This window comes from Chamaea fasciata, unplaced genomic scaffold, assembly GCF_029207755.1.
Source record: "Chamaea fasciata isolate MVZ Bird 193981 ecotype frontalis unplaced genomic scaffold, bChaFas1.0.hap1 SCAF_4, whole genome shotgun sequence".
In the NCBI taxonomy this organism is placed as follows: domain Eukaryota; kingdom Metazoa; phylum Chordata; class Aves; order Passeriformes; family Sylviidae; genus Chamaea; species Chamaea fasciata.
In genome coordinates, this window is record NW_027094089.1 from 467,571 (window position 1) to 488,328 (window position 20,758).

Here is a 20,758-nt window from a genome sequence, read left to right on the forward strand (position 1 = left end):
CTCACTTGATTCTGCCATATAAGAGAGCGTGTGAATGTTCTGGATCTTTGCTTTGGAGCTTGGGGTGGTGAATTCTAAAAGCCACTCGCGCTGATGCTATTTTAAAACGAGTCTCAGTTTATTTCTCTACTCTCTTGTCGGGGTGGCTGTTGTTTGAGGGCCGAGAGCATGAAGCGCTGCCTGCTCTTAAATGTTGGGAAGAGAGTTGGTTGGTGTTGTTTCAGATCCGAGGGGTTTTGATGTTCTTCCTGGCCGTGGGCTTTGTCAGGCCTCTGTTAAATGAGATGCTTTGTGCAGCTGTAATTGAATGCGGGACGTTGGCCAGGAGCTTCTGAAACCCAACCCTGGCTCTGTCAGTGACTTACCCGATGGCCTCGGGCAAATCGCTTAACCTCTCTGTTTCTGTGCTTGTCGGGGTGAAGGGCACGGTTCTCAATCGAGACCGATTCTCTGAGCCCTGCTCGGCCGGTGGCAGGAGCTCTGTGACAGCACTGCTTTTTGGCAAGCTTACAGAGTCCCTCTGGAACATGTGCTGGCTTTCCCCCACGTGTTCTGATATAAACGTGGAATCTGTTTGTCAATTGACGATTTGACAATTGATGGTGACAGGAAAGATGTGCACTAATGTCTTGACAAACAGAGTGTGGGTGTTGATGTCTTTGAAATGTCTGTACCAAACTCAAGGCACGAGTTTATCACAGAGCCCAGTTTGACTCCTGAACCTTAGGGTAACAGGACAAACGGCCCACACAAAGCCTATTGCAGAACCCAGACAGCCTGAGCTTCTGAACTCTGGGGTAAAATACCGAGTTCGAGGCGGGGTGTGTGGTTCAGGAAGGCTGCACTCAAGAGCTGAGGATAAAAGGAGGCTGCACCCTCCAAAACCTCGAGAGAGAAACTCCACGGGGGTGTACCCCAGAGGACTCTCTCACTTTATTTCAATAAAGTTGCAGGACTCCTCTGTCTCCTTGGTGGACACTGGCTTTTCATGGCATGATTTCCCCTCACAATGGGCGATTTCAGCAAGTCCGTGGGTGCTCTTGGGTACAAAATGCTGTACAGTGATGCACAGGGAGATGTAGAACCACGCATTAAAAGAAAAAAAGGGGTGAGGAGAAGCACTGGGAGGCAAAACAGGAAACAAATCAAGGAAAGAACCATTTGCTGAAGTGACTGTCCCTGAGAGGAGGGAGAGGAGTGGTTATGGAAAGGTCTGGAGAACTAAGCAGAAATCTCTCTTTTTCTTAAGAAATTTTGCAAGGCAAGTTAATGTCACGATTTTTCTAAAGAATCGGTTTTTGTTATCGTGTGCACACAAGGTGGAATCAGCCAATAATCCATTTTCTGCATTGTTTCATTGCAGATGGAGCCTGATTTGAAGCTGAACACGGGATTCTCTGTGAGTGGCCAGTGCCAGCACCTGTGATGCAGCCTGGGCTTCAGTCACACACTCCATTGGATAACGGTGAGTTTAGGAAAATGGCTTCAGTGTCCATTGTAGATGCTGCCAGAAGAGGTGTATTAATGGCATCTCTTATCGTGGTAGCAGGAAGTAACCTTTATTCAGTCCAGTTAAAAATACCTGCTGGTTTTGATGGTGACAGTGATTGCTAGGAAAACAACTCTCTACAAAGTTCCAAAAACTTCTACTCCAAACAATGCAGTTTAAGCGTGCACAAAAGGAATTATTTTTTTCCTCTATTAACCTCAATATGGGCTGCTGAATAATGTGAACTTCAGGACCAAGGTAACACCCTCTAAAAGGCAGGTTAAAACCCCTTCAGAGTGCGCTGGAACCTGCAGCTTGAGCAAAGGTTACCAACCCGCTTATCTTCTGCAAAGATAGCTTGCCTTGCCTTGGACTTTAAATGATGGAACTCTGCAGATCTGTTAATGAGAAATCCTCGGGCAGATAATAGGGAAAATGATGGGTTTGTTTCTGCAGTGGCCCATCTTCAACCAGTTTTGCGTAACCTCGGGCAGATGACCTGCAAGCTGTGGGTCTCTTTCTTGGGGTGATTTTCTGTTAAGTTCTTGCTGTCTGGTTAATCTCTTCCTTGTGTCAAATCCTGTTGGCTCATCTGGATCAATTAATTATATTGGAATGTCCTTCATACTTATTTTCATGCAAGTTTTAATAAGTAGCTACACTGGGGAGTACACAATAGCCTCTGCTTTCTAGTTTTAATTTTTTTCTCCAAGATGGGGCTTTAACATTTGCCAGCAGCACGGAACTGTGCCCTCCCTCCTCTCTCTAGAGGGTTTCAGGGTCTTGGAGTCTCAGCTTGCAGTGTGTTCAGGGGAGGAACTGTCCCCTCCCTGCAGCCAGGTTTGGCGCAAGCAGCTTTTTAAAGTAAGATTTTCAGAGTTTGGTGGTGCCAGTGTGTTACGGTTTTTCTGTGTAATCGGGGTTATTATGGCATTGGAGGAGTTCCTTGCAAAGGGAAGATCTGTGGGTGTTGCAAGGTTGGCTGCACACAATGGCAATTAAAAAGTCTCTTGGAGCTGGGATTAGCCCTTAATCCTCAGAGTTTGTACAGCCTCCAGAGCAGTAGGAGGTGCCTGTGTTGAGGTGCTATTGTGAATCAAACAGATGCACTTTGTATTTAAAAATGGTGCGTGTAAAAGGCGCGTACAATGAGGGGCTGGGTGCACGGCAGCACTCGATGGTGCAGCCAGGCTGACTCCTCTGGGACCTGTCACTTGCAGAGCTGGATCCCCAGGGACCTCTCACCTTGCAGAGAGAGCTGGAGTGCTTGGTGGTTCTGTTGTGTGGAGATCTCGGGTGTGACACGTCCTGCTCTCCTGGGTTGTGTGGGTGCATGACTTCCCCACGAGCATTTTACCCGCCGCCTTCCTGGAATCACTGCGATTGGAACCTTTTGGGGGTGACTCTGAGTCACCCCGTGTAAGGCACGTGTTGGCAGGTTCCAGTGGGAACTGTTTCCAGGGTCACAGCTCAGGGAAGGTGTGTAGGCTCAGGAGTTGGGTTTCATTGCCTTACACTCCCGAGCCTCAGCTGGCTCAAAGAACATACCTGAACTCCTGAGCTCACCTTTTCCTCCGGGGCATCCCAGGGAGCTGGGCTTTATCTTTCTTAGGGGGCATGGGACAGCCAGTGTGTTTCAGAAGAAATGACTTGAGGGAAATCAGCCCCTTCGAGATACAATTTTTGGGTGTTCAATTACTATAAAGTAGTCATTCAGGGAAGTACTGGAGCTGTTGTGTGTGAAATAGCTCCACAAATTGATCAGCTTTAAGCATGTAATTTGCATGGCAATCTACCTGAAGCTCAGTAGTGTTTGGAGTGAAGGTTATTTCCTTGGCCCATTTGTGCTGATTCATGCTGTTTTAGCTGCTGTTTTCTTTTCCTCTTAACATGTCATAAAGATTACCTGGGAGGTTTTAGTTGTTCAGATGACCCTTCTATCTGCCTGTCCAAGCACTTGTTACCAGTAACATTTCATATCTGCTTTGAGTAATCAGTGATCCATCTCATCTATTGGGAGCAAATCCAGTTTATGATTTGCTGGTCTCCCTGTCGCAGCTCTGGTTCCAGGGACAGGAGTTGCTGAATACATTTTTAATGAAGGCCTATACCCTGTGAAAGCCTTTGCCTGGGATCCCTGAGGGGAGAGCAGAAACACAATATCCTGCTGTCAGAGGCTTGGGGGGGTTAAAAATAACTGTGGGAGCATTCACTGGTGCCACTTGGGTCATTATTGGGCTAGAGGGTGGATCATGACCCGAGGGTGGATCTTTACAAGCCCAAATTTCAGGCCTCAAGTGCTGTTAGAGCCGTCCCTTAATCCTGTGCCCATGGATGAAAGATCATTCTGGAACCTGTCAGGGTATCAGCTGGGCTATGGGCTTGAGCCCCTTGAATACAGGTGTCTGCTCTGGTGGAGACACCCAAGTGCTCTGCGGGCTCTGATTCCTGCTTTGGGTGCTGGGTTGCAGCCCTGAGAGTGTCCTCTGGGCTGCTGTTCCCTACCAGGCTGTCTTTGTCCGTGTTCCCATTTTAGCTCCGACTCTCCGTCACTGGCGAGGTGAGCAGCGTGGGACAGCTGGAGATGGCAGGATAATTACTGCTGCCTCTTAGGGAAAATGTCATTGGAGTGATCGTGCATCTGCCAGCGGGTCCTTGTGGGAGCCCCACCCCAGAGGCTGATGGCAGACATGGCTTTCTATTGCAGTCTGGGGAGTTTGTATTCAGCCCTCCTGTAAGCAGGTGGTGTTTTACATTGCTCCTAGTGAAGAAATAAATCTAATCTGCCTGAGGATCAGGCTTTGCATTTAAGTACTTTTTTACTGCCAAGTTCAATCAGTGAAACATCTTGCTGTGGCTTTTTTGTCCTATTTGAACTCCAGAGACCTAAAGCAGTTCAGAAGGGTCTCTCTGGGTTACTCTTTGTACTATTTGTGTTTGCTTTATGATTCTCACCTAAAACACTGTTGTTGTCGTGTTCTGGAAGAACAGTGCACGGCCAGGTTTGAGCAGCTGTTGAGCTTGGCACTGCCAGAGCGTGCGAGCAGTGCAGAATGTGGTGCCAAGGACAGGAACGTGCAGGGTGTGGGCTGTGCACGGGCTGTGCGGCCAGCAGGTGTGTAATGGAGAGCCTTGTTGTGCTTCACATTGTAGGTCTTTATATCCAAAAAAAACACAACAGCTTGAGTGGCATTTTTAATCCTTTTACTGTACGTGTTCCTTGTTCTAGATGGATTTGTTAACTTTCAGGGCACTTTGAGTGATGATCTGATTTGCAAGAAGTCAGCCCAGGTTCTTGCAGCAGTGTCATGTGCAGTGACTCTCCAGAGAAGAATTTAGAGTAAGATTGATTTGGGTTGTTGTTTACTGCCTTGAAACAAATGCAGTAAGTGGAGTTTTTACAAGGTTTAATTTATTCCAAATTATCTGGTGCTTGCCCTGAGGCAGAAGTAGACACAAAACCTGAGTGACTGAAGCACTGCGGAATTTGCCCTTATAGTAAATAAACTGGATCAGGTATACTTAAACTTGTTCTCAATATTATTTTGATCTCCTTTACCTCCCCATATATCCATACTGCTGCTGGATCAGCAGGGTTTTCCAAGCTAGAAGGCAGAACTGGGAGCTGGGCATTGCTCCCCTCCTGACAGACAGTGTGAGCTGACACTGCCTCTAGACTGAAGTGGTTAATGTGAGGTTTTCTGATCTGAAACTGCTCTGAAACAGTGTGAAAGCCCCTGTTGTCAAGTCAGGAACTAGAAAATGGAACTAGAAAATCTCGGCCATGCAGCCAAGAAACAGCTTTTTAAAGTGTTCTCTGAGTATTTTATCAAGCAGTATTTAACAACTGTGTTGTTCCATCTCAGGCCCTCCATGAGCTGTTTTCACAGCCACAGTAACTGTTTTCACATCCAAAATCAGTAGTGGCCTCCTCTCTTCTTGCCATGTTTGTCGCCCTTTGGTTTCTGCTGGGTGCCTCCTGCGCCCAGGTTCTGCTGGGTGTGTGCTCCCCTCCCTTACCTGCTGCCTCAGGATTAGCTGGCATCCCTGCTGCTCCGTGTTGTCGGTCCCTCCCATCTCCCCTTTCACATCGTCATCGCTCCCCACCTTCCTCTGAACTTGTCACACGGCTCTGCCATCCCTCCCGGCCGGCCCTTTTCTTCCAGGCTGGGTGTCAAGAAACTTAACTCTAAACCAATTTGTCAGCCTGTCACGGGAGGACTCCTTTGCCCTGGGTCCCACAGCAGCTCTCCCAACTGCGGGCGCTTTTCTGCAGGCTCCTGGCCAGCCCCGGGCACAATTCCACTGCCTCCTGCAGCATGCTAATGATGTGCCCGCAGCACAGAGCACTCGTGCTGCCTGCAGGGCAACACTTAATGAGATCTCCTCTCTTAATAAGGTTTTCCAGTGGGCAGTTTAGCTGTCTGAGGAGGGAAAGTGACTACAGTTAATTTAAGCTTACCCCAGATCACTTTGCTGCCGTTCCCAGTGAGCATCACAGGCTGCTGCTGGTGGCGTTGCCGGCATTGCCATGTAGCCACACATCTGTAATGGAAAACAAAAGCGGCATGTTTCTGATATCTCATGTAACCCTTTGCATGACTAATTAGTTCATTAATCATTAAGCAGTTAATCAGTAAAGTTTAATAGACGCACAGCTGAATCTCTGTGTGCCAGGGATATGAGCTTGTTTCAGTTGTAGAGTGAGAGCCAGTCAAAGATCTGGTGGCATTTTGTGTTCTAGGGACTGTGTGTGGGAGGAACTTGTTTCCCCCAGCAGTCCCCATGAGAGGTGTTAGCAGGACAGAAAGAACTAAAGCACCAAAAAGAGGAGAAATAACCCAAAATATCACAGTGAGGTACTCGGGGGGCCTGAGTTGGAGCTTGAGGTGTATTCCCTAACTCCAAGGCTATTTTGGGAAACGCAATCTGTCACAGAAGTCTCAGGTTCTACACCTGTGTTAGTGACCAGCTGTCATACAGTCCGTGCTCATGGAATGTTCGTCTCATTCTTACAGGAGGTATTAGGCAGGGGAGACGATTCAGCTTTGCTACACGAGAAGCTGAGGGGGATGTCAGCGGGGTTGGTGTCAGCCCTGCTGGCTGCTGAGTTTGTGCCCTGGTGGTGAGGCGGGTCAAGGGGCAAGCTGGGAAGCTGATGTGGAGCTTGGGATCAGGATCACATCCCAGTGATGGCTGGAGACGTCCAGACTCGAGGCACAGCTGAAGGGCACACGGGCATGGCCACAGCTCAGCCGGGGGCCATCCCTCCTCTGATACAGCTCAGGGCGGAGCCAAAATGCGTCCCATGGTGTCCTCAGGTGTTTGGACGCCGAGCTGTGGGGTCTTGCAGCGACAAACACTGATGTTCAGCCCATGGGAAGAGAGAGGAAGCGAGGCTGGTTTGGTGAGGCTGGGCAGGCCGGGGTGGAGGATCAGCTGCGTCACCCCAACGCTGGATGTCTGACCTGGTGCTCGGTGCCCGTTTTCGTGTCCCACCGTGGCCAAGCAGGGCTCCAGCTGCTGTGGCTCCTCAGGGCATGATGCAATGGCCACCGGGAGATGTGTTGGTGCTCTCCCCAGCTCCTACATCCTGTGTCGGGAGCACACGGTGTTCCTGGGGCTGCGGTGTGTAATTACACATAGCAGAACAGTAATGAAGGGCTGGCTGGGACAAGAACTGCCCCCTCACTCTGCTCAGTGCAGGAAAACCAAGCCCGTGCCCTGCGCTCTTCTGGGGAAACTGGTTTCAGATGTGGGGTCTGGTGACCGGCACCAGCAGAGTAAAATTAGAGCTGAGGTTTCCAGCACTTGCTACATGAGGTCTTTGCTCTAACTTGTCCAAAATGCTGGCAGGGTGCTAGCAGCATGATCCCGGAAAGGGATTCGGAGACCACCTTCGAGGAGGATTCCCAGCCCAACGATGAGGTGGTGCCCTACAGTGACGATGAAACAGAGGACGAGCTGGACGGTCGGCAGCCTGGGGCTGAACCGAGGCCAAACCAAACCAGCAGGGACACCGAGGAGAGCCGAGATCCTGGGAAAAAAGGTAACAACATCAGGAACTTCCTTTGGGGAGAACACGGTGCTGGATGCAGAGGCTGAGCCTCAGGGACCAACTGGACTTCTGTGTTTATTTGTCAGGTAAGGTTTGGAACGGCTTCTCTGACTCTGGAGGAGTAATCGATGGCAGGTCAGTTTGACAAATGTCAGAATGAAACTCGGCTTCATTCCAGCCTGCAGCCCAGTTCTGTGCCACTGCTCCTTGCGTAAAGATAATGAGCTGCATGGTGACCTCCTGTTAATTAAGGCAGGCCCTGGATGTACATGGCCTGTGCTCTGGGAACTGTTCAGACAGACCTTCAGGTACTTGTTTTCCCACTCCTCTGGAGACGGGCTCCAGCATTAACATTTTGCTGTGCTCAGTCAGTGTTTTCCCTGGATTCCTGCTTGTGCAGAGAAGATTTCCACCTCACTGCTCATTTTGTAGCCTGAGTTTCCTGAAAGGTAAAAGGTGAGTAGGAGGAGTTCAGAGGAACCGGCAGGTACAGCCTGTGGTCGCTCCAGCGTAGGAACATCAGTGGGAGGAGCCTTTCTGGCATCCCTGTTCTGAACTTCTGCCCAAGAAACATCTGTAGCCCCCCTAAGTTCCCTTTTCTCATGCTGCAACACCAGTATTTTCAATGTAACCAGAGCCCCTGTAATTTATACAGATTTTTTTCCTGTTTGTGTGGGAACAGTTGATCAGCTCTCATTTCATCACCACCTGTTATGTGTTTTCGTTTTACAAGCACCTGTCACATGTTTAGTTTAAGATTTTTTTTTATGATGACATCCTTTAAAGCTGATGAATTACCAAAGCAGCTTGCCAAGTATTAGGTGTTAGTACCACAGTTTAGAGTAATTTTGAGGAGCTTTCTTCCTGCAGGTTTTACCTCAGACCTAATTTGCCAGTTTTCCATCAGTTTTATCAACACTGCTGTGTTTTCGGGATGTGTTAAAGAAATGTTTATGTAGACTTTATGTTTTTATTCATGCCCTGTCATTTTGACAAAATTTAGAAACTTTCTCAATTCATGAGTACAATCTTTTAACTCAAAACACGGTTCCTCGAGATAAGTATTCCTCTACTGTCTTCTGGGCTTCTAACCAAGGTGCTGGAAATGAAAGTTGTGTAGTCACAGGAGAAGTCCAGAGAGGTCAGTTTGGAATTTGCTCTGTGTTAGGTGGGGAAAAAAAGGTCTTTGCACTTGGATTTGGGTTTTGATGTGTTAGTCAGAGCCGTGCCAGGCCCCACGCCTCTGCCTCTGGGAGTTTCATGCCATGCATGGCTGAAGAGGATCTCATGAAACCAGGAAGAGCACCCATTAGGGACAGTCACTGTGGGCTGGAGGACAGGGGGAGATGCTTGGCCGGTGAGTCAGGAAAGTTGCATTTCCAAATCCTGCCTGCGTCATCCTTCCCAGGCAGGCAGAGCTGCCGGCAGCCGGCTTGGAAACCTGGGGAATGAGTTCCGGGCATGTGGGCAGGGCCCGAGTGTGCGGCTGTGGGTGGCAGGGTGTCCGTGCTGCAGGCTCCAGGGAATGCGAGCTGAAGCATCTGGGAGGGAAAGCGGTGGCCCGTGGAAGAGCGGGCACAGAAAATTACTTGGTGGATGCAGTTCCTGTCCCTGAGTTTTCTGACAAGCGAGCAGAAGTGGTGGCTGATGAAATAAAATGAGCACTTCAGATTTGTCCTTTTTTTTTTATGGGGGTGAATGAAACCCATGGCACAGTATGGTTAAATCAAACAGTTGCCTTAAAAGGTGAACTGACCTCTTCATTTCCAGCAAGACCCGATACCCGGGCTGGAGTGCTTAGCGCTTCGCTGGCATCACAGAAGCAAACCCGAAGAGAAGGGAATTGAGCTTGAACAAATGTTACTCTGCAGATTTCCCACAGAACATTCAAATGTTACGCAGCACTCCTTGTTGAATGTATAAATAAAGTAAAAATCTCACAAGAAAGACAAACAGCCCGGAAATGTCTTGAAAAGGTTTTTTTTTTAAGGATATGTACTATAAAGCAGGTACCAGCCTTGCTTCAGTCGAAAGTACCTTTGAAATATGGATTTGAGAGAAAACCTGAAAGTGGCAGATTTGTCCCCTGATGTTTACAACACTTTTGGACCCCTTTTGTCCTTTCCAGACTGCAGCTGGCAAGTTAAAGCAAACGATCAGCGCTTCTATGACCAGCCGGGCTTCAAGAGAACAATCTTCCTGTGCTTCAAGAAAAACAAATATGCGGTAAGCTGTTTTATCCCAGTGAGGTGCTAATTGTCGGGTGAATGCTTCCTTAATCCCGGTAAGATCTTTGGAATGGCTGGTGAGTGGTGTAAAAACCACCGTTCACAATTCCTCGGTGTGTGGGGGGGCAAGAATAACTGGGCTGGGGTTTTGGAATGGAAAATCAAGGTATCAAGAGACATGTTCAAGGTGAGATGGAGAATTCGGAGCTTAAAGACATGCACTGTACATTTGCGTTGGAAGGAGAAGCTCTGCTGTGTGACTGGTGTTTGGATTTCTCCCACAGGGAAATGCAATTAAGACGTACAAGTACAACCCCATCACGTTTTTACCTCTGAATCTGTTTGAACAGTTCAAGAGAGCAGCCAACTTCTACTTCCTTGTTCTTCTCATATTGCAGGTGAGCGAGAGGGAGAATACTGACTGTGAAGGGAATTCGAGCTCAATTATATTTCTGACACAAGTCAGTGCTGTCCTGCCAGGGAATTGAGGGGCACTATGTGAACTGCTGCAGAGACCAAACCCTTCATAACAGAAACCTGCAACAAATCTGGATGAGCTATGGCAGGGTTCTGGCACGAGCTAGTTGCTCAGAATTAGAATGAACTTGTTGCAGAGCTCATGGATTTCGTGAGGAAAAGATGTTTCTTGAGTTCGTCTCATAAATCAGAAGCACCAACAGACTATATGAGCCAGTGGAATTGCTAAAGGGAAGCTGATTTCTAGGTAGCATAACAGCCAAACTCTTCCCACAGAGTTTTGTTCATTTTCACAGCCTGACTTAAAATTCTCTCTGTTGTGTTGTTTTTTTCTCTAGTCCGGTGACACTGAAATATTAAAATTTGATTTAAATTTGATTGATGACTGTACTGAACCGATTTTATTGGTCTTTTGTAGTGTATTCCTCAAATAACTACCTTGTCGTGGTACACAACACTGGTGCCCTTGCTCTTGGTGCTGGGAATAACTGCAGTCAAAGACCTGGTGGATGACATAGTAAGAGCCATGTTCTGTTGATATAAAAAGCAAAACCCACCCAGAGTAGCACATTTCTCCTGTTGTGACACAGAGCAGGGAGTACATTCTTTGCTCCGGTTTCAGGCTCGTCACAGGATGGACAACGAGGTCAATAACAGGACATGTGATGTCATCAAGGACGGAAGGTTTGTATGTTTTCCTCTGAGCTCTGTAAGTGATGATTGTTGCCCTGTTGCTAAGCTTTGCCACAGATCTCAAGCTATAGATGATAGGAAAGGTTCAGCTCTGTTCCCTGTTGCCTGTCTGAAAACCTAATTGAAGCTGGAAGAGAATTCCTTAAAGGAGCAATTTAAAGTTAATTTGCTGGGACTAAATTTGTGCTAAGAGCAACTTCTTTGGAGGGAAGGACGGGGATTCATAACTAGGTGAAGTGGGAAGAGAAGAGGTAGGTTGACTTCTGAGCTGTAGACCCTCAACTAAATTGCAGTTTCTGAACAGCAAACCCACAGCGCACCAAGAGGTCATTTTTGTTCTAAGGAAAGTTCAGTATGATAAGGTTTATAGAGTGCATCGTGTCCTAGATTAAAGAGTAATAATTATTAAACTATCTTGATTTTAGGTTCAAAGCCACAAAATGGAAGGATATTAAAGTTGGTGATATCATCCGTCTGAAGAAAAATACTTTTGTTCCTGTAAGTGCTTCACATTTGTTTTATGTTCCTAGAGAGTTCTCTAGGAGTCTTGACCTGGCTTTATTTGATGTTCATTTCTTTGTTTTCTAGGCTGATATTTTGCTGCTGTCCAGCTCAGAACCAAACAGTCTGTGCTATGTGGAGACGGCAGAACTGGATGGGTAAGGCTCTACTTAAGGATGTCTTGGAGTTAATTTGGGCTGAGTAGGGAAAGAGCAAGGATTGTGTACGTCAGAGTCTGCTTGTTAAGCCACTCCTGGGGAACTGTATCCAGCTGCTGATTCCCACAATGCAAGAATTAAAAATTGCCCACTGCAGTGCTAAAGACACATCAAAAGCGTTGGAGAATGCGACATAGGGAGAAGGGGGGAAGGATTTATTTTTTTCACTTTAGTATATGCTGCCCAGAGAAGTAGAGCTACTTTAATTTAATTGTGTTTAAACTTCTCTCTTGTATCCAAGGTTTTAATAAAATCACCTTTTTATCCTTTCTTCTTAGTGAGACTAACTTAAAATTCAAAATGGCCCTAGAGGTGACACACAGACACCTTCAGGAAGAAAGTGCCCTGGCAGACTTTGATGGTTGGTACAGTTCTGCACCTAAGGCTATTTAGAACAAAGCTCAAATAGTTTGCAATTCAATAAAAGCAAAGTAAAGCTACTTCGATGGTGGGCACAAATCAATGCATTTGGATTTTAAACACATTCTCCTCCAAATTTTCTAGGTCTGGTTGAATGTGAAGAACCCAATAACCGACTGGATAAGTTTACAGGAACGTTGTCCTGGAGAAACTCAAATTATTCCCTGGATGCTGATAAGATTTTGTTGCGTGGCTGTAAGATCAGGAATACGGACTTCTGCCACGGAATGGTCATATTTGCAGGTGTGTGATACTTCCCCACTAAAAGCACCCCTGTAGAGTGAAAAGGAATCTTCACCCTATAGACACCGACTGTATTTAATGTTCCAGTTTGGTAAAACTGTGATACCGACACGTGTTTCCTTATCCTATCTTTCCCATTTAATTTTTGCTCTTTATTTTTAGGTGCTGACACAAAAATAATGAAAAACAGTGGAAAGACAAGATTTAAAAGGACGAAAATTGACTCCCTTATGAACTACATGGTTTATACTGTAAGCCATTTTTTGTTTAAAATTCAGATTTTAAGAGAATAGTGAATGCAAAGTTAAGCTGCTTCTTCCTCTGTGTGTGTGTGTGTAATAAATATGTTTTGACTTTTTTCTGGCCTGCTGAGCTGGGATGGAGTAGGAAATCTGAAAGATGCCTTTGTGGGAAATGTTTCTCCATTTCTCCTCACAAATACCTGTCATATTCTGTTTGGAAAACGGGGGTTTGGGATTTAAGTAGAGCAAAAGTGTGAGAGGCCTCTCTGTGCCCTGTAGATCATCGTGGTCCTTATCCTGCTGTCGGCCGGGCTGGCCATCGGACACACCTACTGGGAGCAGCAGATTGGCAACTCCTCCTGGTACCTGTACGATGCACAGGACTGGAGCCCTGCCTACCGGGGCTTCCTCAACTTCTGGGGGTACATCATTGTCCTCAACACCATGGTGCCCATCTCCCTCTACGTGAGGTAGGGCAACGCCCCAGGAGGTGCTGTTGTGTGGCAGCGTGAGCTGCAGCTGGCACTGAGAACATTCCTTCTCTTTCATTTAGCGTGGAAGTGATCCGCTTTGGCCAAAGCTATTTCATCAACTGGGACCTGCAGATGTACTACGCCGAGAAGGACACGGCTGCCAAGGCCAGGACCACCACGCTGAACGAGCAGCTGGGGCAGATCCAGTACATCTTCTCTGACAAGACTGGAACCCTCACACAGAACATCATGACCTTCAAAAAGTGTTGCATCAATGGGCAAAGATACGGTAAGCTGTGCAAAGGAGGAGGAGGAGGAATTTTCATGCCTGTTGGAGATCAGGTACGCACACATTCTCTTAGTTCCAACTGAACTTGCACAACGTAGACCTGGAATTGGGTTGATTTGTTGGGGTTTTCCCATTTACAAAGTGGAAATTAAGGAGCTTTAGTGGGAACTTCTCAGCTTTCAGAAGAACTGAAAATTGGTAATTTGCACAATTTTTTGTAGAAATTTACTTTCACTAGAAATGCTTTGGGGACAAAGTGAAGAAACAGAGAAGGGGATTTTAGTAAGAGCAGCAGTTTGTCCTTTTCCTTTCCTTCCAGTCGCAGGGCAGTGCATGCTGTAGGCATGTTTCACTTTGTGGTGGGTTGTAAAAGCTCTCTTGTGCCTGGTTCCCCTGACTGCAGGTGCTTGCCTTGCAGGAGACTGCCGGGATGCAGCGGGGCAGCTCCAGAGCCACCCAGAGGTAGGTTCATCCCTGCCAGCTCTGTGTCCCGGTCCCACATGGGAATGTTTCCTCGGCAGAGCACCCAGAGGGGTGGGTGGGCACAAAGCAACGGCACCTGTGGTAACTCAGACTCTCTTCCCCTGTTTTCTGAGCAGCAAGCTGATTTCAGCTGGAACGCGTACGCAGATGGAAAGTTCTTATTCTATGATCATTATCTGATAGAGCAAATAAAGTCTGGGAAGGAGACAGAAATCCACAAGTTCTTTTTTCTGCTTGCTATTTGTCACACAGTCATGGCTGACACTTCTGATGGTGAGTATGGCTTTTGGTTGGTTTGGTTTCCCTGTGTAGCAGAAAACAATGATTCAAATCCAGTGCCACATGGGAGAGATCTGCAACTGATGCTGATACCATAAGGGAGGAGTGTTAGGCTGCCCTTTTAAGTTGAACAAAACTAAATGTAGAGGTGACCAGCTACTGAGTTTTTGAGTTCACGGGTCAGAAGATTCCATTAAAACACGAAATAATAATATTGCTTTACTCCCATCTTTGTGAAAGCTCCGTAAAACCAACAGTGTCCCGTCCTTTCTCGTTCCTAACATTTTTGGGGTTGTTTCCACTCACTGTATTGGTGTCTGTGGCCAAGGATTCCTCTTTTGGAGCTTCTTTTGAAAATGTTTCGATGGCCGGATTGAGAAATTAGGATATTGAGGCAGGAAACGTGGAGTTTTGCTTTAATACGCGGAGGGAAGCAGGCTGAGGACTGATCCTGTTTGGGAAGGACGTGTAGCAGGCCGGGGGGTTCGTGGTCCCCGTTCTCTGTGTGCACTGCTGGCAGGTGCTGCCCCGCAGCAGTGTCCTGCTGTACCCCCAGCTGTGTCCTGGCTGCAATCCTACAGGTCAGCTCCATTACCAGGCAGCTTCCCCGGACGAGGGGGCCCTGGTGACGGCCGCGCGGAACTTCGGGTACGTCTTCCTGTCCCGAACGCAGAACACCATCACCATAAGTGAGATGGGGGTCGAGAGGACCTACGGTGTCCTGGCCATCCTGGACTTCAACAGCGACAGGAAGCGGATGTCTGTCATCGGTAAGCTGATTGCCGCCAGCCTGCATGGAGAAGGTCACTTGTATTTCAGGGGTGAAAAGGGATGTGCAAAGGAAGCTGGGGTCAAGAATTAACAGCTCGGTGGCAGTCCTGGGGCATGTTTGAGTCCACCGAAAGAAGAAATGCCATCCTGGGCTTTGGTACTTGGCAGTAGGCTGACGTAAATCCAATCTGAAATGATTCCTTGGTATAAGGGTGCCACCTCTGCTGTTTCCCTCCGCAGTGAGAGAGTCCGGGGGCAATATCAGGCTGTATTGCAAAGGGGCTGACACGGTGATTTACGAGCGGCTGCACCCCAAGAATCTAAAGAGAGAAGCCACAGAAGAGGCACTCGATGTATGTTTGTATTTTGTATGCTCCTTTTTAAAACCAAAATTGTTTCTTTCTGACAATAGTGTCGTTCATTTCCTTTTCCTAAGCTATTAAGACAAATGGAAACCTGCAATTGGTTCTGAAAGTTGGACTTGTTCTGTCAAACTTGTCAAATGCTCATGGTTCGTACCCTGGTGTTTGTGGATATGTGTGGTTTAATTATTTTTCAGGTCTTTGCAAATGAAACTCTCAGGACACTCTGCCTGTGCTATAGAGACATAAGCCAGGATGAATTTGAAGTGTGGAATAAAAAGTTTATGGAGGCCAGTTTAGCTACCAGTCACCGGGATGAAGCTCTGGACAGAGTGTATGAGGAAATAGAAAAAAACTTGATTGTAAGGAGCTGTATCTATTTAGTACATTTCAATTCTTATATTAAAAGAAACATGTTCCAGTGCTACTAACCACCTGTGTTTCAAATCCCTTCCAGCTGCTTGGTGCAACAGCTATTGAAGACAAACTACAGGATGGAGTTCCAGAAACGATCTCCAGACTCTCCAAAGCAGACATTAAAATCTGGGTGCTTACTGGCGACAAAAAAGGTGAGGTTGCTTACAGCCAAACAGCTAAAAACAGGAGGACTGTTTCCTGTTCATCTACACTGTGGCATTGAAAGGGAATTCTCCTGCTGAGACTTTAGTCAGAAATTACTTAAGAGCGCTTGAGGTGCTTCTGGGCTGCTCCTAACAATTACTTGTGACAGAACTTTGAGTAAATACTTTCCTCTCTCTTTTTTTTTTTTTTTTTCCCAGAAACTGCTGAAAATATTGGATTTTCCTGTGATCTCTTAACAGAGGAAACAGCCATCTGCTATGGAGAAGAAACCAGGCAAGTGAAAGCACCGAGGAGTTAGTTTTCAGGATTTTCAGTCTGAGACTGACCTAGCTTAAAGTTTATCCTTGACTTTTCTGTAACAGTTTCTCCCTCTCTTTCCAGTGCTCTCCTTCAAACGAGGCTGGAAAACCAGAGGAACAGTGCTGGATCCAGTCCACATTCCTCTCTCAGAATGAACGAGCCCTTCTTCCAGGGCAGCAGAGATCGGGCTCTGATCATCACTGGCTCCTGGCTGGTATGTACAAAGGCTGTTCTCCCGAGTATTTTGGGGCACCACCAGGCTACAGTGACTCTCACTGGGGACTCTGTTCCTTTGTCTGCACCAGCAGTTCATTAAAATGCCAGAAATGGACTCTGGGAGCGTAGTGAGCTCAGGTGTGTTGTTGGGCAGTGCCTGGAGTAGGACTGGAAATGGTGCAGAAGGGAACATAGTAAGTTTTATTCTTTTCACAGAATGAAATCCTGCAGGAGAAGAAAAAGAAGAAAAAGAAACTGAAACTGAAATTCCCCAGAACAGCAGAAGAGAAGAAAAAACAAACTGAGAAAAGGAGAAGGGCAGAGGCCTACAAGGAGCAGCAGCAGAAGAACTTTGTTGATCTGGCCTGCGAGTGCAGGGCTGTGATCTGCTGCCGTGTGACACCCAAGCAGAAGGCCATGGTGGTGGAGCTGGTGAAGAAGTACAAGAAGGCCATCACCCTGGCCATCGGGGATGGGGCCAATGATGTGAACATGATCAAAAGTAAGGCAGCTGCCAAGCTCTCTCACTAGGACAGATCTCCTCTGGCCTGCTCCTGCAGTCTCTCCACTGTCCCTCTCTGTCAGAAGACTTTTCCATCTGCTTTGCTGCCGTGGGGCTTTTAGCTTCTGTGCCTGTTTCCCTTTCTGAGGAAGCACTTTAGGAAATGGTTAGTGGTTTTTACTGATCGATTTTGTTTTTTTCTGAATACATTCCCTGAGCAGAGACTCAAATCCCATCTGTTCTCATGCTGTGTGTTACAGAAATGTAATATGAAGACCAAAGCAATAGCTTGGCTGCCCCTTGCCTGGTGGCATTAGCCATCCCAGATTGTACTTGCTACTCTTTGAACAGCTTCTCAAGAGATTCCAGTGAGAAAAAAGTGTCCAGGATATGTCCTGAGGGTGTTTGTAAACTGCCTGGCCAGTTTGTTCAGGACTTCACTCGCTCTGTCTCATCGCTTGTTTCTCCTTTGGTGAAGTTTCCCCGGTGCATTCTGACAGAACAAGCACTGAGAGAGAATCCAGGTGGCAGTAGAAATGTGGCCCTGGTCGTGTTCCTGTCCCTTTGTCCAACCTAGTGTGTGGTGTTTGTCTCCTTCACCCAGCTGCCCACATTGGAGTTGGGATCAGCGGCCAGGAGGGGATGCAGGCTGTCATGTCCAGTGACTACTCCTTCGGACAGTTCCGCTACCTCCAGCGGCTGCTGCTGGTCCACGGGCGCTGGTCCTACATCAGGATGTGCAAGTTTCTGAGATACTTCTTCTACAAAAACTTCGCTTTCACACTGGTCCACATCTGGTACTCGTTCTTCAATGGCTTCTCTGCCCAGGTAGGAAGGTGTGCTCGTGTGGGATAACAGCAAGCAGATGCCTCAGGAACAGCAAAGGCTTAACCTGGGAAGGGTCAGGGATGTGTAGTTGTCACCAGTGATTTCTGCAGGAGGACGTGATCAGTACTGAGCAAGTCAGTTACAAGCAGTTAGGTGTGATTCCAGAGCACTAAAGTCAGGATCACTGTTGGACAGGGAGGAAGATCTGGAATGAGTGGGGCAGCTTAACACAGCAGAGCCAAGGTGCTGCTGCCTTTGGGTGAACACTGAGATGGGGAACTTAAAGCTGTAGTAAAGCACGTGTGAGTTTTCTCAGGAACTGGAGGGGAAGGATGTAATAAAATGGAACCACTGAGCGCTGCCAATCCCCCTGTGTTGCAGACAGCCTACGAGGACTGGTTCATCACTCTGTACAACGTGCTGTATTCCAGTCTCCCGGTCCTGCTCGTCGGCTTGCTTGACCAGGTATCCCCATGTTGTTACAGCAGATGAATCCAAAGGCGTCTACCACCAGGTCCTTAAGTTAGGCTGGTTGTCCATGAAATGAGGGGTTTGGTTTTGTGGCTTTGAAGAATGTCTTCCTTTTGCATTACTCTGTGCGAATCCCTGCTACTGGAAAGAGAAGGGGATCTGCCATTCCCTTTGGGACACTGTGTAGTTCGGCTTCTCACTCTTCAAAACTCATGCTGAGAACAACAATTCACAACAACTTTTTCTCTTTCCTCTTCTTTAAGGATGTGAGTGACAAACTGAGCCTTCGGTTCCCCAGCCTTTATGTTTTGGGTCAGAGAGATTTACTTTTCAACTACAAGAAGTTCTTTATAAGTTTGCTCCATGGAGCTGTAACTTCACTGATCATCTTCTTCATCCCGTACGGAGCCTACCTTAAATCTATGGGACAAGATGGAGAAGCCCCTGCAGATTATCAGTCCTTTGCTGTCACAGCAGCATCCTCTCTGATATTTGTTGTCAATTTTCAGGCAAGTAAGCTTGGTTTCCTGAGCTCTGGTGCTCTGAGAACCCTTTCTGCTCACTGTTCTGTATTTCTCTACCAAAAAGGTAACAACATGCAAAAAGCAGTTGACATTATTTGGAATTAATAAACTCATTTGGCCCTTTTGTTTGCTTTTAGATTGGCCTGGATACGTCTTACTGGACTTTTGTTAATGCTTTTTCAGTATTTGGGAGTATTGCACTTTACTTTGGGATCACATTTGACTTTCACAGCGCCGGCATCCATGTTCTCTTCCCTTCTGGCTTTCAGTTCACAGGTCAGTCCTGGTGGTTTGTGGTTCTCAGTCCTGTCTCATGTAGCTTGGTCATAAACTAACTTCTGCTCTTTTTATTCCCAGGAACTGCTCCGAATGCTCTGCGACAGCCATACCTTTGGCTTACCATGATTTTATCCATTGCTCTTTGCTTATTGCCTGTAGTGGCACAGCGTTTCTTATCCATGACAGTCTGGCCCTCGGAGAGCGATAAAGTGAGTGAAATCGCTGTTGTTTGGGTGAATATGGCAGGGGTTTATTTACAGGGCTGGTGTCAGTGGGCTAGTGGAAGGTGCCCCTGCCCACTGGGACAAGATGGGCTTTATGGTCCCTTCCAGCCCAAGCCATTCTGGGATTTTATGATAATGTCAGAGACAAGGAAGTGATGGTGCCCTTGCGAGAGCGACACAAGCCTGGCTTGGCTCCCGTGGGCAGAGGAGTGGCCTCAGGGCAGCCAGAGGCAGCAGCTCACTGGGGGCTGTTTCCTCATGCGCCTGGCTGAGATCTGGTGATGCCACCGAGACCCTGTGAGGATGCTGAGGGCCCCAGTTTGGGTTTAATTTAGGCTGGGCTGGAGTGCCAGGGTTCCATGTCGAGAGTGTAGGGCATAGGTTTGGCTGCTTCTGCTCTGCCTTGAGCCAGCACACGGCACACGGCTATGAAAACAGTTCAAGCTGTGGTGGTGTTGTCCTAACGCATGACCCTGTGCGTGTTTGCGAGCAGATCCAGAGGAACCGTCGGAAGTACCTGCTGGAGGAGCAGCAGTGGAAGCGGCGGCAGAGCGCGTTCCGCCGCGGTGTCTCCGCCCGCCGCTCCGCCTACGCCTTCTCCCACCAGCGCGGCTACGCCGACCTGATCGCCTCGGGGCGCAGCATCCGCAAGCGGCGCGCCCCGCTGGACGCCGTGCTGGCCGGCAGCGGCACGGGCTCCGGGGACGCGAGCTGATGAGGGACTGCCGGGCGGGGAGGAGCTGTTTGTCACAGCGACTGCACAAAAGTGGTCCAGACAAACTCGGGATCTTTTTTTAACCACGTGGCATAAGGATGTGAAGATTTTTATGTCTTATGGGACAAGTTTCTGGGTTTGGACTCCTGGGAACACAGAGAGGCCAAGAGTTCTCCGTGGAGCTACTGATCCTTGTGTGACCGCTCTGTATGATAGTGAAGGATACGTGTGCTGGGAATGGAACCCCAGCGGTGTCAGTTTTTAGTGATGCCTGGAATTGCGGACTTTCCACTTTTAAATACTATGTTGGTATAAAACTGTATCTACATTTCATATTTGTCATTGAAAGCGATTTTGCTAGTGTGCTCCATTTCATTAGCTGAGCAGGCGTGATGGCACAGGGGATGCTCAACCCTTGAGAGGGCCCTGGATGCTCCCATCGGAGCTGTCACAGCTGAGCTGGGATGTCTTTGGTGATAAACTCCAGCCAGTGTCAGATTGGATTAGCAATCAGGACAGATCTCAGCTCTGGAAGCTGCCCCTGGAGCTGGTACAAGCTCTTCATTTCAGTTCTGGACACAGTCAGTGATGGATAACTAGAAATCAGTCACTTTCATTGGAATGCATTTCCCTTGCTGGTGCCTTACAGTGTAAAAAGTGTTTTTATGAGTCTCCTTACATTTGCACATTCTTTACTCAAGCCGAGGTGTTCGAACGTTTCTCTTTTATCTACTTCTCCCCACCCTCCCGAACTGAAGCTAATTACTGAAATAGTTTTCTAGTAAAAGACATGACCTGCAGCTCCCATTCAATGGAATGTACATTTCAAGAGTATGACGGAAATAAAGCTCCGCAAGTCTCCCCGTGCCCGCAGTGACTCCGGGGGTGTGG

General features: G+C 47.7%; 1 protein-coding gene across 1 annotated transcript; it reads left to right on the top strand.

The window, feature by feature from the left end:
• Positions 1–1,363: 1,363 nt before the first annotated feature.
• On the top strand, positions 1,364–20,722 carry ATP8B1 (ATPase phospholipid transporting 8B1). The gene is made up of 28 exons (XM_066180656.1): positions 1,364–1,465; positions 7,346–7,538; positions 9,676–9,773; positions 10,060–10,173; positions 10,671–10,769; positions 10,875–10,936; positions 11,371–11,443; positions 11,534–11,604; positions 11,943–12,025; positions 12,169–12,327; positions 12,490–12,578; positions 12,849–13,039; positions 13,123–13,331; positions 13,750–13,793; positions 13,931–14,087; positions 14,675–14,863; positions 15,105–15,217; positions 15,424–15,588; positions 15,684–15,795; positions 16,006–16,081; positions 16,190–16,322; positions 16,541–16,826; positions 17,431–17,654; positions 18,036–18,119; positions 18,389–18,634; positions 18,787–18,925; positions 19,007–19,137; positions 19,646–20,722. Exons 2-28 carry the CDS (start codon positions 7,358–7,360, stop codon positions 19,865–19,867), a joined length of 3,750 nt encoding a protein of 1,249 aa, XP_066036753.1. The 5' UTR covers positions 1,364–1,465; positions 7,346–7,357; the 3' UTR covers positions 19,868–20,722.
• Positions 20,723–20,758: the final 36 nt, after the last annotated feature.